This window comes from Lycorma delicatula, chromosome 10, assembly GCF_047948215.1.
Source record: "Lycorma delicatula isolate Av1 chromosome 10, ASM4794821v1, whole genome shotgun sequence".
Lineage (NCBI taxonomy): Eukaryota > Metazoa > Arthropoda > Insecta > Hemiptera > Fulgoridae > Lycorma > Lycorma delicatula.
In genome coordinates, this window is record NC_134464.1 from 24,865,372 (window position 1) to 24,883,083 (window position 17,712).

Here is a 17,712-nt window from a genome sequence, read left to right on the forward strand (position 1 = left end):
TGAAGTTATTGGTTGTTTACAGTTTCAGTCAAGTGTGTTATTGTTAGCCGCAATTATAACAACAGTCGGTGGAAATTCAGATAGTGAACGCTGTCGTGGAGGAGGACAACAATTGAAATATCTATGGGGTGATGCACTTGTTGATTCACCGACTTGTACGGGGCCAAATGATATGCCATATCCTCTGTGAGTATAGAAATTATATGAATGAAATTATTAGTAAGATTTTTATTTGTTGAAATATGAAATGAATCTATTAAATTATTTTCCTTTCTGTATCTGTTGATATAAAATTCTCTGCTCCTTTAGAACATATTTTTTTACTATAATAAACATATTAAAATCATATTTAATTTTAAAATTCTTTTAGAGATATCTGTTTATTATCTTGGTCAGTGAAATAAAATTGATTATTGTAATTTATTGCAGTCTTCTAGTAGATAATGAAACTAATATTTTGGTACCATATTTATTTAAGTATATTTTATTGTAAAATTGAGTATATTATTTCTCTACAATAATCAAATATAATTTTAACTCATTTCAAAATTAAATTTGTTGCAGTCACTAAGCTGTTGTTTTTATTGTATTTTAAAATGGTTTATGCCACTCATATTGGATGTAGCCATATTTTTTATTTATTATGTGTTTGAAAAAAGAGATGAGGTTTGTATTTATACTCAATTTTTGTCTTGTACCCAATTTTTTGTTTCCACATATCTTACTTTTTTCACCCTTCTTTCTTTATAAGTTTTTTAGGTATTCCAGTTCACCCAGTTGGATTCATTAATTGTCATGATATTAAATTCACCGATATCTGTGATAGACTGGTAGCCTTTCATCCTGAAGTCCCGGGTTCAAATCCTGGTCAGGCATGACATTTTTCATACTCTACAAAATTTCATTTCCATATTGCATGCACAACCTGCGAGCTTATATGGTGATATCAACAGTTAAAATAAAAAAAATTAAATAAATTAATTAATCTTTTTGTGATTTTTTTTTGAGTTTTTTTTTGTAGTATTTATCATTATGTCTTTTTTCAAATTCTGTTTTTTTTATTTTGTAAAACTGTTATTTTCAGTAAAATCATTTACTTCATTTTTATAGTAATTAAAAATTACTACCAGAGTATTTGCCATTATAAAATATTATAATAGTATTTTTATCATTTCATTTTTGTTTCAATATTTTATTACCTTTTTCAGTTGTGAACTTATTGGATTTATGTCTTCTTGATAATTATAAAACAAATAATAACATTTACATTAAAATAAAAGAGCCTGCTCAGAAAAATTTAAGAATAGACATTTTAAATAAAACACATCATTATTTAACATTCTTATTTATATACTAATTTACCAGTTAATCAAGTACTTCTGTATTAAGTGTTCTAAAAATTCATAAAAATTACCTTTCTAATCTCTAATTAATTTTACAACTGCTTTCTTCAACTTCATTGAAAAAATTGACAAATACTGAGATAAAAATAATTTTATAATGCAATTATAATATAAAATACTGACTTAATTAATAAATTCAATGGATATTACAAATAAAACCAAAATCACACACTGATAATTATAATAATAATACTAATGTACTATGTAAATTACTGATAAAGTATAATTATAATTAAATTTAATTATGATAATGAGGATATTGATATACATTAAATGACATTTTAACAGGAGGTAATTTATGTAATAAAAATTTTTTTGAACTTGAAGGCATACTTTATCAGATTGAGAGTTTGGATATGAAGCTTCCATAACTTGCTTCAGTACCCATGATGTATTTACAATATTCTGAAAATACTCTTGAACTTAGCATTCATTATGTAAACACATATTTTATTATGAAACTATTGTGTTGATAACATACTATTTATTTTTAAACATGAAAATTGAACATTATGTTAGCATCTATGAATGAAAAATTTAATTTATTTAACAAAAAATTTAAAATCACATGAACAGGTAAAAAATTTCAAAATCTGTTCATTAAAGTTGAAATTTTAATTAGAATCACACACACACACGTATTATATGTATTTTACAATAATTTATTATTGTAAAATACAATACAAACAATTAAGTTGTTTGCATCCCCCTTGACCATCTCTCAACCTCTCCTCCTTGGATTAATATTCAAATATATTTCATCCTCCAATCCTTTTCTCTCAGTATCACCCTGACTTGTTCTGTATCATTTCTCCAGCAATCTTCCTCTCCTTCTACAGCAGATTTCAATTATTTCTTTGACTAACATCCTCTTATTCTTCGAACTTGGTCGTACCATTTAAAATACTTCCTTTCATTCTCCTCAAAAATCCCATTCATACTCTTTTTATATCATGACTTTTTTGAGAGCCTCCATAAAATCCTTCTCTACAACTCTCAACCTCTGTTTATCCTGGTTTGTCATCTTCTATATTTCTGCTTTGAAAATAGTGTACTTTACTGTCCATTCTTCTTATAATTTTCATTCTAATTTTGTCTGACCAAGAAACTGAATTTTATTAATTTATTTCCTGCTTAGCTTGCTATTCTATTTGAAATTTCCTTCCTGCTGGAATGCTCTTCTAAGATTATTACTCCTAAATACTTTATTGACAACTCTTTATAATCTTTTCTAAGTAGTATGATTGATCATTCCTCCCTAAATTGTTAGTTTTTGTAAAATCTACCTTTAGATCTAAAGTATGATAAGTTTTTGACAATTTTATCATAAACTAACAGATTGTTAAAATAAATAAAGTTAAAATAAATGTATGTATCTTCAATATAAATGTAGAACCTATAAATGGCTCTACAGCTATCAACTGCTATTTCTTCAGTACTCATTCAAACACCCTTTAAAAAGTGACTTAATACAACCTGTCTTACTCCTTTTGAAATCTAAATCTCTTCAGATGATTATTATTATTATCAGTAAAAATATTTAAAAGAAGAAGAAAAAATTTATTAACATTATTTTATCGAATTCATTGATATTAATAATTAACCATCCATGGTTATATGAGTATAAAGTAAATACATTTAATAATAAGATTCATAAAATGTTGATTTACATTAATAATAGTAATAATGAAAATAAGCTGGAAAAGGAAATAAATTGCATCAAAATTATCATGACCCATAATGGTAATGATTTTAATATAAATGACATGAGTAATTTACAAAGAAAAAGAAAATGTTAACAGAAATAAATCCATGTAACACTAATAATTATTATTAATAAATCTAATTGTAGGTATAAAAAATATATTATATAGACACCCCAACAATATAATAAAAATATTACTAATATTTTTTAATAGATATAAATAAACAATATGCAATGCTAAAAAAAAAAACTATTAAAATATAAACTACTAAAGAGTTCTGAAAAAAATATCATTTATCTGGATTTTACAAAGTAAATTATAATGTGTACAACAAAATATATGTGAAACCACCTAATCATTATTTAACATCTTTTCAGAACATTATTATTACTTCAAAAATGGCAAAAATAAATTTTTATGTATTTGAATATATAATAAAAATTAAAACAGTTTGATTATTAAAAAAACAATTTAAAAATCATAGAATTTAAATAATAATAAGAAAAATACTTTTTTTTGTTAATTAATTAAAAAAAAGAATTTTCATTAATAACTAATGGATATTTGGGAATAATGAATTGTTAATGATTAAACTGTTGTGATGATATTTACTGAAATTTGAAATTTACTTTGGCTAGAAACAAGAAATTATAAAGCCAATTTTTTTATTAATATTTTCAATATTCTACATAATACACACACACGTGCGCGCGCGCGCACACACATCATTATGTGATTTAATTATACTCTGAAGGTAAAAGTCTAATTATTTATTAAAATAATAAATTTATTGAAATGCATTGCAGCATCAGATTTCAGATAAATTATTATTTAATAAATACCATTTTTTCCTGTAGTAAAATAGTATTTTACTACATATTCAAATTATATTGTAATAAAACAGATGAATACAGAATAAAATTTGGTGATAAAAATAGTGATAAATTTGAGATTAAACTGACTAATAGAAGTTTCAGAAAGTCACTTCATGGACATAAAAATTATTTATCTTTACAACAAAAACAGGCTGACACCCATTAACAGTTACTAATGACTGACATGAAACATATTATGCCTGACTGGTATCATACCCAGAACCTCTAAATAAAAGGCAGAATGATACCACTTTGCAACGAAGATCAGCAGGATAACAATTCATATAAAAATCAAACTAGTAAAACCATATTAAAAATTAACATAAATTTTCAACTAAAGAAGTCAATCAGTATTAAAAATTAATAACAGATTTAGAATCCAACCTATTGAAAAGTTACGTATGACAAAAAATTTTAACTTTAATATAATAAATGAAAAAATAAGATTAAAGGATGAAATAAAGTAAAAGAAATAGTAGTTAATATAATTTTTATAATGAACAAATTCCTGAATTCTCAATTCCACCATCATATTTATAAATAACAGTTTTTCTTTCTTTATAAATTGCAGTTCTTTTTTGGACAAAACAGGAAATTATTCCTGTTTTGTCCGGGAATTACCGTTCAGCTATTACTTCAGAGGATGAATGAGGATATGAGTGTAAATGAAGTGTAGTCTTGTACAATCTCAGTTTGACCATTTCTGAGATGTGTGGTTAATTGAAACCCAACCACCAAAGAACACTGGTATCCATAATCTAGTATTCAAATCCATATGAAAGTAACTGACTTTATTTACTAGGACTTGAACGCTGGAACTCTCAACTTCCAAAACAGCTGATTTGGGAAGACACGTTCTCCACTAGACCAACCTGGTGGGTTATAAATAGCAGTAACTTTGATACATTTTTTTACTTCTTGAAGCAGGTCCTGTTTTAAATCAAGGTTTTGCAATTTTGTTTACGATGCGGTTCATGACAAAAGCACTTCGTGATTTTTATGAAATTTTGCAGTAAGGTTCTTTGCTATAGGCAGAAAGATGTCAACAAAAACTTTTTCATAATATTTTAGTTTCAAAATATTAATTATTAAATGATTAATTATAGCTCTATATCTTATAATATAAAAAATAATGGCTTAATAAGTGGCTGATTGAATTTTAAATCCCATCTCCAGCTTAGAAGGTTATTTTTTTTAATTTAAAATTAAATTTAAGTGTTAATAACATTAATATGTTATGATTGAAATTTAATTTGTATGGATAATGAATAAAGATTGAAATTAAAGGTTATGCAATATGCCTTGCTGGAAATCTTACTCTGAAGGAGATTTTATTTAGCTGCTTTATTGAAATAGCTTACCTACACCAGTACTAAATTAATAAATTCTATTCCTTTTAATCTTTGTAATCGTGCAATTTAAAAAAAAATCCAACAATGATTTTATATAGAATTAAGAAAAATTTATTTTTTTAAATTAAATAAAGCCTTTAATCTTCTATGTAACATAAAATTATGTTTTTAGTTTGTGACTACAGTTGTAGTTTTTTTTTTGTCTTTTATTCACATCTTTTCAATTTGCAAACATAAATGATATTTACAATATAAAAATAAATTAAATAATTTTCTAAAAGATCTAATTTCTAGTTCACATAATTAGAAAATTAAGAACATAGAGATTTAATAACATCATAGTTATGAATGTAAGATTTAAAATTCCAAGCATAATTGATATAATTCACTTGATGTCAACCTCAGTGAGCAAACAAAACTATACTTTTATTGATAAATGCCTAAATATTCTGTTTTTATATAAAAGTATGTATTTCAGTATGTTACTAGATAATTAAGATTTTATGAAGTGGTAAATTATAAAAGAAGCCTTGATTTGGTCAATTTTCAGGTCACTTTGAAAATTGTTGTGGTTTATATAATTTTATTCAAATAATTTATGCAATTTAAGTTAATGAATATGTCTAACATATTAGTTTATAGTAATTATCATATGTTTAGTATAAGAGTAAATTTATATAATCCAATTGTGAATTTTATTAATATTTTAAAGTTCTCAGATAAGAAGAGCCTTCAGTAGAAGGGATTCTGTTTGGTCTAGTTTGAAGACAGGTTCTTCAAGGACTGGAAGAACGTTCAACCCTGTTGATCCAATGTTGACCAGACATGCATTGCTCAAAACCTATAACATGGTTAATGATAATAATAATGTGTTTATGACAAATGAAAATTCAAATGCTGGACAATTCTCTGGTAGATCAGGTAATCAATTTTTTTCTGAAAATATGTAACCTTAAGATTTTTTGTCTATGGCAGTTATAAAAATTATTGCATCAAATAATTATTTTTAAGATTAATTAAAACAAATATTAAATATTTGTTTTTATATTAGTTATTTAAAATTACTTTGGAAAAATGTCCAATTTGGGCTCCCTGCAACTCACTCAATGTCTATAGTAAGCTTTATCTCAAATTCTAGTCTTATTTTCATGTATGGTCACAACTGTTTTGGTTGTTTCAATTCATAGTTCAGTTCAAAGTGATTGAAAAATAAAATTGTTTTTAACCTTCCATTAGTGAACTGATCTGATAGAAAAACATACTAAATTATTGTTGAAAAAAGGAGGTAACTGACAACTAAGATTAATGTTCTTTTATAGAACATAGGTGGTTTTTCAAGTAGGAAATTTACTGGCCTAAAAAGATTTAAAAATGTTCACTACCACAACTTAAAACACAGAATTCTTTGTAATGTATAATGGTTTGTATAGCTCTCATATCACTGTTCACCTTGATGCACTGATTGTATCTCCTGTAAATGTAATACTTCACTATAAAAAATAGTTTGTACTGCAGTATGTTATGACAGTTTGAGCAAGTTCTGTCCTGTACAGTGCCTAGTCTTATATTACATAATTGTAATTTACTTGAAACTTGAAATAAATGAATGCATTTTTTTTTCTAGTCTACAATTATTTACTTTATTTTTGCCATAAACCACTTATTATTTAAAAATATTTATGTCTAGGAGATACTATATTATTTTACTGTAAAATATGAATATTATGTAAAATTTAACAATATAAAATCTAAAATAATTATGCATAACAATTCTGAATGTATGAAACGTTAATATAATGTATAATTCTGAAAAGAGGTGAAAATATCAAACAGAACAAAAAATAGTAATAGAATAATAGTAGTAAAAAAAATAAAAATCTTAAAAATAAGTTAACTGAAAAAAAAACACTCTTCCAACTTATAGTACAATTTCAGAAATCTAAATTGTTTTTTAAATCCAAATTAACATGAATGTAGTCCTTTTTAAGCAGTGGCGGCTCGCATATAGACACTGTGGAACTGCAGCACCCCCTATTTCCACTTGATATTACTGATAACATTTAATATAATGAGTCCTTTTTTCTTTCTTTGTACAGTATATAACCTTTAAGCTTAATGTCAGTAGCCATCCGCCAGTTTATGAAAACGATACAAAAATCTTTGTATGAAACTCTGTGCTTCACAGTTCCAGCAGCATGGTGTTTGGCTGTTGTGCACATGCTGCATGCAAGGCTGCAAGAGAGAGAGCGCTGTCGCTCCCACAGTGCTGACCCTGGCATGCTAGTGGAAGGTAGTTTTTTTTACTCTGTGTGTGTTGTGCTTAAAAGCCATGTATCCATATTCTTGAATGTGATAAAGTGTAGAATTAGATTATTATCCTGCTTCCAGCTATTCTATTTGATTCATTTTGTATTTTTTTTGTTGATTTATTTTACAGAAAACTTTAATCATGGCCTTGAAAAGGCCCAGAAAAAATTTTCTGGAGCAGCATCCCCCACTAATTTTAGCTACGAGCCGCCAATGTTTTTAGGCAAATTTTATAAATAATTATTTTAAGGTATCATAACTGAATTTAAACCGAAGAAACAAGGAATAGGGACAAATTCTTTGTAATTATATTTTTGTGAATAATTTTTATTCCAATTTTTTTTTTTTTTTAATTTTGTTTAAAATTATATTCATATCAAAAGTTTTCTTGAAAAAAAGAAATGTTTATAATTTTTATGAAAATCAATAAAGCAAGATAAATATTAGTGTGTATTATCTTTTTTAACTTATCAGTTTCTCTACTGGTAATAGTTTCTCATAAAATTTTATATGGCACTATGTTTTTTGGGTTTCTTTTTGTTAGATTCTGTACTTAGAGAATGAGTTATTTATTTTTGAAGTTTTGTCTGTTGATCCATATATCTGTAAAACATTAAAAAGAAAAAACAAATAATTCAGCTTAATTGTAAGGAGTCCAAACAGAAAGCAGAAATGTATCCTTTATTAGTGTATCCTTTAGATCATCTGCCAGGTTGTCAGGATTTAGCCCAGGTAAAATTAAATCTTATAATAAAGTTAGTATGTTTATTTGCTCCATCCACACACTCATCCATTTATACGTGTACCATTAAGAAATAAAAACAGACTGTTCAAAACTAATAACAGTATTACAAAAGAAACTGATGATTCCCATTTTTATACTTTTAAACCTTTATCTCCTCTTCTTTTTTAAACCTTTTATTGGTTTTTTGATTTTAGTCCATGGGTGCTAATTTTCTATTTCATTTGATTGCTTTATTCAGTTACGGTTTATCATTACCAAAACTGATACTTCTGTCTCACATTTGCTGCCATTTTGTGATGGATTATGAAATTTGATATTGTTCAAATACTCAGCTGTTCAGAGTGGCAATGTTTTTGTTCATTTAAATTCTTTTTGTGCATTAAGTAACATTTCTTTTATATTTTAAATTAAAAGAATTTAGTGTTCTTGTTCAAAATGTGATAAATATTTTAAATTGTGTTAGTTGATTAATTTGTATTTAATGTGGGAAGTACGTGTAATTTTCATAGGCTTTTATTTGTTTCATTTACATGCTATAAGGTTTTTTCAGCAATTTTTTTTTAATAGCTGCTTTCTTTTTTATTAAGTATCTGTACATAGATAGAGGGTTAGATTAGTTTATTCTTCTTTAAAAAAAAATTTGACAAAAGCTCTGTATTTGATAGTTAGAAGTAGTTTGAATTAGATATAAGTAGTAGTAGTAGTAGTAATGCATATCTGTTGTGAACAGTTAAAAATGAATTTCTTTGTTATTAAGACTTATATTTTTATTTCAAAATTTAATGCAGGTGTACAGTTAATAGTCAATATAAAGATAATTTTGGAGGATTTTCAATTTTTTAGATTTTTATTTATGAAAACCTTTCAGTATTGTGAAAAATAAATACAAGGATAAATTCATAATGTGTATAAGAATAAATAAAAAATGCTGACAACACAGTTGTAGGGCTTTCTTGCCACACAAATTTTTTCTGATGCAAGGCTTATATACACATAACTTAATTTAAAATATTTATCATTTTATTTAAATATAATATTTTTTGTTTATTTAATTCAATGATTCTAACTAAAGCATCTGCGCATACCGTATTTCATTCACACAGGTGTGGTGGTACTAGCAGCCACTTGAAATATTTTTTTACACTTTAAATATTACTCATTTATTTAATTCTACTGCTCACCTGTGATGTTACAACATAGAAGATGACTACAGCAATTGTATGTAAGTGCTGCACTAGTGCTCCTTGTGGTGAAAGGGTACTAATAACATACTATACCACTTAGCCACTAGTTTATTCAGAGCATTTTTTGCAAAAAACTTTTTTTGTAGATACAGTACTGTTTATAGTAACATCAGATATAATGACATATCGGTTATAGTGGTGATATAGTAAACTTGTCTCTTGGTTGGTTTTGTGGCTGTTAATACATAAATACAGTAGGTATATTGTTTATAATTACATTGATTGTAGTGACATGTCGGTTATTATGACTTATTTTTTCTACTGCAATACAATATTTTATTGCGATAATGATGGACGGAAGTGACTTGTCATTATCTACATTGTAGCTACAGAAATATTTTGATGGTTAAAATGAGTCACCTTTTCCTTTTTAACTGCATATGTACTATGTATAGTTCTTGTTTTTTTATCTTCTTCCTGTACCAGAGTATTGTAAACTGAAGCAGCCAATTCAGTTGTTATTAATCTTTTGCTGTGAGCATATCATATCGTGCAGGTACAGTATTTTATTTTACATATCCTGTCTAATTCATTTAATACTGATTTAATTATTATTTTGCAAAAAAACATTCATGATAGAGGAAAATGCGCACAATATCTAGCGGTTAGAGAAAGGTAAAACTAATAAGGACATTGCCCAAGAAGGCATAGTTCATTCGACAAGCTTGGATGACAAGTGATTACGTCTTGGTTACAAAAATGGGACCTTGAATTAAAGGTTGAAAATGACAAAATACTGCTGCTCATTGACAACTGTCTGGCTCATCCGCACGTTGAAATTCTTTTTTGCATAAAGTTAGTGTTCGTGCACCAAAAACAAGAGTAGTCTTACAGGCCTTAGATCAAGGCGTGTTCAAGTTGATAAAACTCCACTACAAAAAGCACCAAATTTTACAACTGATACAGGATTTAGATCAAAAAAAGGGTATGCAAATAACAATTCTGGATGCTATAATTATGTTAGAAAGATCATGGAATAAGGTTTCTCTGCTAACTGTAAAAAAATTGCTTTTGACATGCAGGATTTTTACCACAAGCTGGCAAAGTTACTGATGTTGCACTTGAAGAATGCACTTTAGTGGAATAGCCTGCAAAACCAATCATTATCAAAGCATTGTTTGAAGATTGTCATGAAGTTGACTAAGATTTAGAAACGCATGAAACTGTAATAGATGACAATGTAGTGGCTTCAGTACTAGCAGAAATAGACAGGAACATAGGTAATGACAACGAAGGTAATGGTAGCAACAATGATGAAGACATCAACTCACCAAATCTTCCAGAAATTTTAGTGGCAATGAAAACCGTTTGCCGGTTTCTCAGTTTTACAGAAATTGCTAATGAAGAAAGAGTGTGTTTTGATTTAGAAACGAACCTTCAAAAACTGTATTACAACACAAAATGTTCGAAACAAAACAAAATAAATGACTTTTTGCAGAAAAAATAATTTTTACAATTTTTCTATATCTTCTTTTACTCTATTTTATTTGTATTTATCATTACATATTTTTTGTTTTTTTATATTTCTTTATTACTGAAATAAATTATTATTATTATTTTTAATGATTATTATTTTACTATATTACAATACCTGTGTAGATGGCATATTAAAGTAGTTCTACTAAGCTACCTAAATATCGGTTACTGCGACTATCGGTTGTAATAACCTAAAATCATCGGTCCCTTAGAGGTCACTATAAACAATATTTACTGTATTATTAATTTTTAATTGTTAACAAATGTACCTAAGAATAAAACCTTAATTAGGCAAAATCTCGAGATACTGAGGGTGACCTTGTTTTACAGCCTCACCCTCTTGACGTTTTAAGTTGAAAATTTAATGCCATTAGTGCCCCATATATAGAAGTATTCTGCCCAAGTTTGGTCAAGAGTAGTTCTAAAGATATAAGGTGATTTAGGGTATGTCACCTAACACCAAACACACACATACATATGAACATCTGGAAAATTTCCATCCGGGTTTTTGGGTTCCTTAGGTGTCAAAACGTAAAGATGCAGTGAAAACTGCATATGCCCAAATTGGAGCGATTACCATACTTTCCCTTCTATAGCTACAGTTCTGCTATAGTGCTAGGCAAGAAAGTAGAAATAATAAAAATAATTAATATACTGAAACTTTTATTTTGGCCACTAATGTAATCAATATGGGACAGAGCCAAACAGGAAAGAATTAAAACAGCTCAAGTAATCTCAAATCTTCCCTGTCCAATATTCCAACAATGAATAATTATACATGAAATAATGATACTTTTCTTCTCTTATGAGTTTCACAATTGGTATAAAATCCCAGTGTCTACATCCCTATGTGATAGAATTTCTAGTATTAGCTTGAAACTCCTAGACTATAGGATTTAATTATAAAATTTTTTGATCCAATAATTTTATATGCAATCTTTGTCCACTTCTTAATTTAATGACATTCAGACTTAACAGATACATCTAATGATTCTCTCCTTGTCTCACTTCTGATTTGTCTGTTACCGTATTTATTTCCTTAACCCAAATTTTCTGTTTTCAATATTATAAGTGAAAATTATAGTTAAAATCCATTTTTCAATCACTTATCCACCCTAAACAGCTTATGTATTTTTTAATGTATTGCTTAAATGATTATTTCCTAGCATAGTATACCCTAAAATGTTTTTAATGAATCTTAAAATCTTAAAGCCTTCACAATATTCAGATTGATGCATGCTTTTTTATTTAAAATGAGCATTCAAATAATTATTTCCTATATTTCAGTGTAGTCTGGTGTACATGAAAGTCAGAACTAGTATTCTTTACCATATTAAAAACTTTGAGTGTACACTTAACCTTAACAGTTAACAATTTATAACATGCTCTTTATTTTGATAAGTCTGTTCGAGGAAATTTTTTTATATTTTTTAATTATTATCTGCAGCAATGAAAATTTGAAGAACTGTAATTATAGTTGGTTTTAGAAATGGTAGAAAATACTGTGTTATTTCTCATATGTGATCCAATAAATCAATTGGTAGACGTCGCAAGAAATTTATTTCTGTAATTTTTTAGAAACTGAAATTTGTGAAGAATTATGTTTGTTAGTCCAGTTTATCGTAAGTGAAATGTAATCCCTATAATTTCACTGGCAGTTTTTCTGCTTGTTGAGCTGTTACATAGTAGGACTTTCAATCTTTTGAATAACAAAATAAATACATATTTTAAATGTTGTGTACAATTTAGATAAAATTAAAAGATATGAATTGAGATTTTCAAGTTTTTCAGAAATCAAATTTTTTAATTTTTCTTCCAAAAGCAACGTTTATTTGTGGTCAGATTGTCAGATTATTAAAGTTGTCGTGAATAGGCCGTTGTTATATATGCTTTTCTGTATGTTTTAAAAACATATTTCTGTTGATTGTTTTTTATAGTGGTCAGTCTAGAAAATTTATTTTTTTATTATATTCATTTTCAGTTGTAAGGTTGAATTTGTGGCACATTTTGTTTATGAATGTTGACAGTTGTTCACATTGTTTTGTGTCTCTTCAATACAGTAAAATGGTCTCATTTGTGCCACTGTATTACTTTGTGATCATGTTGGTTGTTGACATTTGTTGATTTTTCTATTTGTTGCAGAAAGGTTTTAGCTAGAATAGTGGATGTAGAGGACAAACATGAAGGTCATCATGTTGTGTAGAATATTTGTTGTGGAAAATAAAGCAATTGGTGCAATGTTGTTTAATTTATGTTTTCTGAGATTTGTTGTGTTTTAGTTTTTGAAAATGGAAAACATATCAGTTATGAGGATGTTAGTTTATAGGAATTTTGAATGATAATTTTTTTATTTTTTATTTTTAGGCAGGGAATTTGGCAGTGCACGTAATGATAATTCAGTTTGCCAAGCCACACCATCACGCTTGTGCAAAACAAGATACAACACAACAGCCCCAATGTATGGTGTATCACTTACCTCTGGACAGCCAGTCACTATTGTTCAAAAATTTCCTGATCTTTTGCAACAAGTTGTCTATGAAGTGTGCGAGTAAGTTTAGTCAAAGTTTGTTTAATCTATAATAAAAAACCTCTGTCACACCTTTAGATTTAATTTACAATGGTTTTTTTTTTTATTGAGCTTGATATTTAGATGGTAAATAACTTTACCATTTAAATTTCTGGTACTGATTATTCTGTCCAGATTTGTTTATGAGATGCGACTGACAGTGTAGGAGAGAAGATGATTTGAAAGACAGTTAAGTGATAAATATCTAGTAGAGTTCATTTATAGATAAATGAACACAAAAACTATTTTAAATTTAATCTTTAATGAATACTTTTGGCAATTTTCCAAATTACTGTCAGTCGAACTTTGAAGTATATCTCATATTATTTATCAAACAAGCCTTACATTTTGCACTTCTAGTAATATATAGTCCCTATTATTTTTTACATTCTACATAAATAAATGAAAAATAGATATTTATAGAATTATACTTCTTGCCATTAATCTCTACATTTTTTTTTCTAAAGTGTATGTTGCAGTCTGTTCAAATAGTGAACAATAAGCAAACGCCCCAATAAATGAGATGAGGATGCTATGTATGGCATTTAAATGAGGTGTTTGTCTTGTACAGACTAAGGCTGACTATTGTAGTTAATTACCATCTCCCAAAGTACATCAATATCCACTACCTGGTTTAAAATCTGTATAAAAGCAACTAACTTTTATTAGGATTTGAACCTCAGAACCTTCAACTTAAAAAATCAACTGTTAAACAACTGATTAGTGAAGGCAAGTTAACCACTAGACCAGCCCAGTGGGCTCTACATTTATTGGGGAAAAAATTGTTAATAGATGTAGTTGCATACAAAATACCAATTCAAGGGTATGTTTTTCTTCTCATTTACGTCGCTGGTGTTTTGTCTAAAACCTAACCCAAGTAGTAGTCTTTTGTCAGTAATTTTTCTTAATTGCTAGAATTTGTGACTGATAAGCATGAGTTGATAAATATTATAGATATCATTCGATAATGTAATATCAATTCTAGGACATCAAAATAAAAGAAAGAAAGAAACCAAAATCATAAAAAATAATATTTCTAAAACAAAATTCCTAGAATAAAACCCTTATTTTCGTATTTAAAAAAATGACATTGAATTCTAGTGATTCAAAATTTGTTTTTTAATGAGATATGATTATACTTGTGTTTATGTATGTTCCAGTTAACTGAATCATGTTTATTGGTGGTATTATATCATAACTTATACTCTTAGTTCTATATGTAAATCCTGTAGTGGCACTGAACCAAAATGAGTTAAAAATTAACACTTTCAATTGACATTCAATAATCTTGACATATAACACTTGTGATCTTTCTTTTTCAATGACATGCTAATGTTTGCCCTTTATTTTCAGTTAATGTTTAGTTGACAAGTTTTATTATTATTGTTGTATGATTTAGGTTTATAAATATACAGGTGTCTTTAAAATGGTGAGCTGGCTGTACGTTTTTGGATTCTACGTACTTGTAAAATTAAACAAAAAATATCCTTAGGAAAAATGGCAATTTCTCCTTTGTTCTTCCCCTATTCACCATTTTGTTATTTTTACATAAAAATTTAAATTTATATATCAAGTTCGGATAGAGGAATCACGTAAATATTTGGTAAGTGTCTTGGTAATAAAGTTTTGAAGTTAGCAAAAAATCAGGACTTAAATACTTTCGCAAAATACAATATGGTGGCCATGTTTGTTTTTCAATCCATTATATCTCCATAAATATTAGTTTTATCAAAATTTATTGATAAAATATTAAGCCTTTATGTTGAACAAAATGACATTTTATGTTTTAAAATCAGTTTAAAAATAGCCGAGTTATGGCAGAAAATTAATGTTGTTGTGTCTATATTTTCATGTCCTCCATTTGACACTCAATCCGATTAAATATTAATTGTTAATTCTAGTATTGTAAATTAGTATCAAATTAAGTAATCATTTTCTCACAATAATAAACCTAATAATTAAAAAAAATAAAACAACTACCTGTGATTATCCTTCCTTAATTGTTGAAGAATATTAGGTGTACTTTTTTGTTTAAATTAACAGTTAACAATTGTTAAAAGTTATAAGCGCTCCAAGTGTTCATCATTAGAAATTACACAAGTCTCAAGTCTTATGAGAGATTGTCTTAATCATTCAAAAATCCCAGCAGTATTCCTAATTTCTTGAAATCCATTCTGGATCCTTTGTTGAAGAGCTTCAATGTTGATTATTGGAGTTGAATAAACAATATGTTCCAAATGGCCCCACAGGTAGAAGTCAAGAGGGTTTAAGTCAGGTGATCGGGCAGGCCAGGGCTCTGCCCTCTATCTATTTTTCATGGAAAGTTTCATACAAGAAATCTGATACCAACTGACTGAAATGTGCTGGAGCTCAATCATGGTGAAACCACATATTTTCTCTTAATTGTAGAGGTAGGTCTTCCAACAAATGTAGAAGGTTTTTGGTCAAATGAGCAAGATAATTTTCTCCATTTAAACGATTTGGTAAAATGACAGGATCCAAAAGGTAGTCATTAAAAATACCTGCTCATATGTTCAGGGAAAATCTTTGTTAATGGCTACTTTGGTAGGTACCATGAGGATTCTCATTGCTCCAGATATGCTGGTAGTGATAGTTTTAAACACCATTCTTGTTAAAAGAAGCTTCACCTGTGGACAGAATCCTTGGCTAAAATAAAGGGTCTTCAATTAATGTTCTTCAAAACCTGTTACAGAAAGCCAATCTATGTGGAAAATCATTGGCAGTCGCCCCTGTATGCACTGCAAATGATAAGGGCAAAGACAGTTACCATTTAAAATCTGCCACACAGTCACGTGGTCCACACATTCTTGTATTCGCAGAGAACGTATACTTTTACCAGGGGATTCTTCCACACGATTTAGAACACTTTCTTCTAATTCAATAGTCCATTGACTGAAAACTTGAAATTTGACACAAAAGTTTTGGCTACTTTTATCCCAGCTTTGGTTTCATAGCCTTGTTGAATTGTAAACATTGCACTGTACTACAGTGTAAGTAATTCAGTTTGTTGAAGTAATTACAATAAATAAACTTTTAAGTCCCAAAAAAAACAAGGGGCTGAGTAGAACCAATGCTTATCAATGTCAGTTTTTTTTCAAGAATATTTTAATTTTCAGCTTTTATCCAGTATTAATATCAATGACATAGGAACTTTTTTTAAAAAAAATTGGGTCCATGGGATCTTAATCAAGAATTTTTTTTAAATTTCATAATTTTCTGATATTTTAACTATTTTCAAGTTGTAGCTATTATTAGAAATGTTACATGAGGTAGCTGTTGTGGAAGGAAGTCAGAAGGGACCCAAATGTTTACTAAAAAAATTTTATTTTTTTTTTAGATTTTTATTTGTCTACTGTGAATTTATATTTTTCCCAATTATATTTTTAATACATCATAATTATTAGGGTAAAAAAAAACAAAAAAAAAAAACATTTATTCAAGGTGTCAGATTGAACCCATATTTTTTTACCAAAATTTTAATCTTTTTCACAACTGTAATCTAAATATTGCATAATTAAATTACTAACATTTAAAAACACTATGAAGTATCTGAAATAAAAATCTATCAAGGGTGAAGTCAGGAAAGTTATGCAACTCATTGAAGGCTTTCTTTAATTATTATTATTTTGTATTTTGATTGGAATTTACTGTGATAGTTATTAGACTACAAAAAATATCTACAATATGCAGAGCACTGCATATAATGTTATTAACTTTGGTAATCTGTGGGAACCAACTACGGATACTGCTAAGGCCATTAGTATTTTATCCTACTTCACACCTTTTGTATTTCAGGGTGCTTCTGTGTCAGAAGATATTATAGAATCATCAGACTGTTGAAAAATATAGTTCACTGTTGCATGCTATTCGTACAAATAAAATAACATGTCAACACTTCCTATCACTTACCTATCTTGGCATTTCTGGTGTCGAGTGTTTAATAAAATTAAATTATTTAGTATAACAAACCATACTTTGAGGCTTTCCCTTAAGGCCATCCTTTCTTTTTCTGAAGTC

General features: G+C 27.8%; 1 protein-coding gene across 2 annotated transcripts in view; it reads left to right on the plus strand.

The window, feature by feature from the left end:
• The window catches only part of LOC142331286 (uncharacterized), a 119,421-nt gene that overhangs the window by 93,393 nt on the left and 8,316 nt on the right, over positions 1-17,712 (plus strand). For both annotated transcript variants that reach the window (XM_075377080.1, XM_075377081.1), the window contains exons 2-4: positions 23-186; positions 6,049-6,257; positions 13,473-13,656. In XM_075377080.1, coding sequence (XP_075233195.1) covers positions 23-186; positions 6,049-6,257; positions 13,473-13,656 — 557 coding nt within the window. The remainder of the gene's footprint in view (positions 1-22; positions 187-6,048; positions 6,258-13,472; positions 13,657-17,712) is intronic.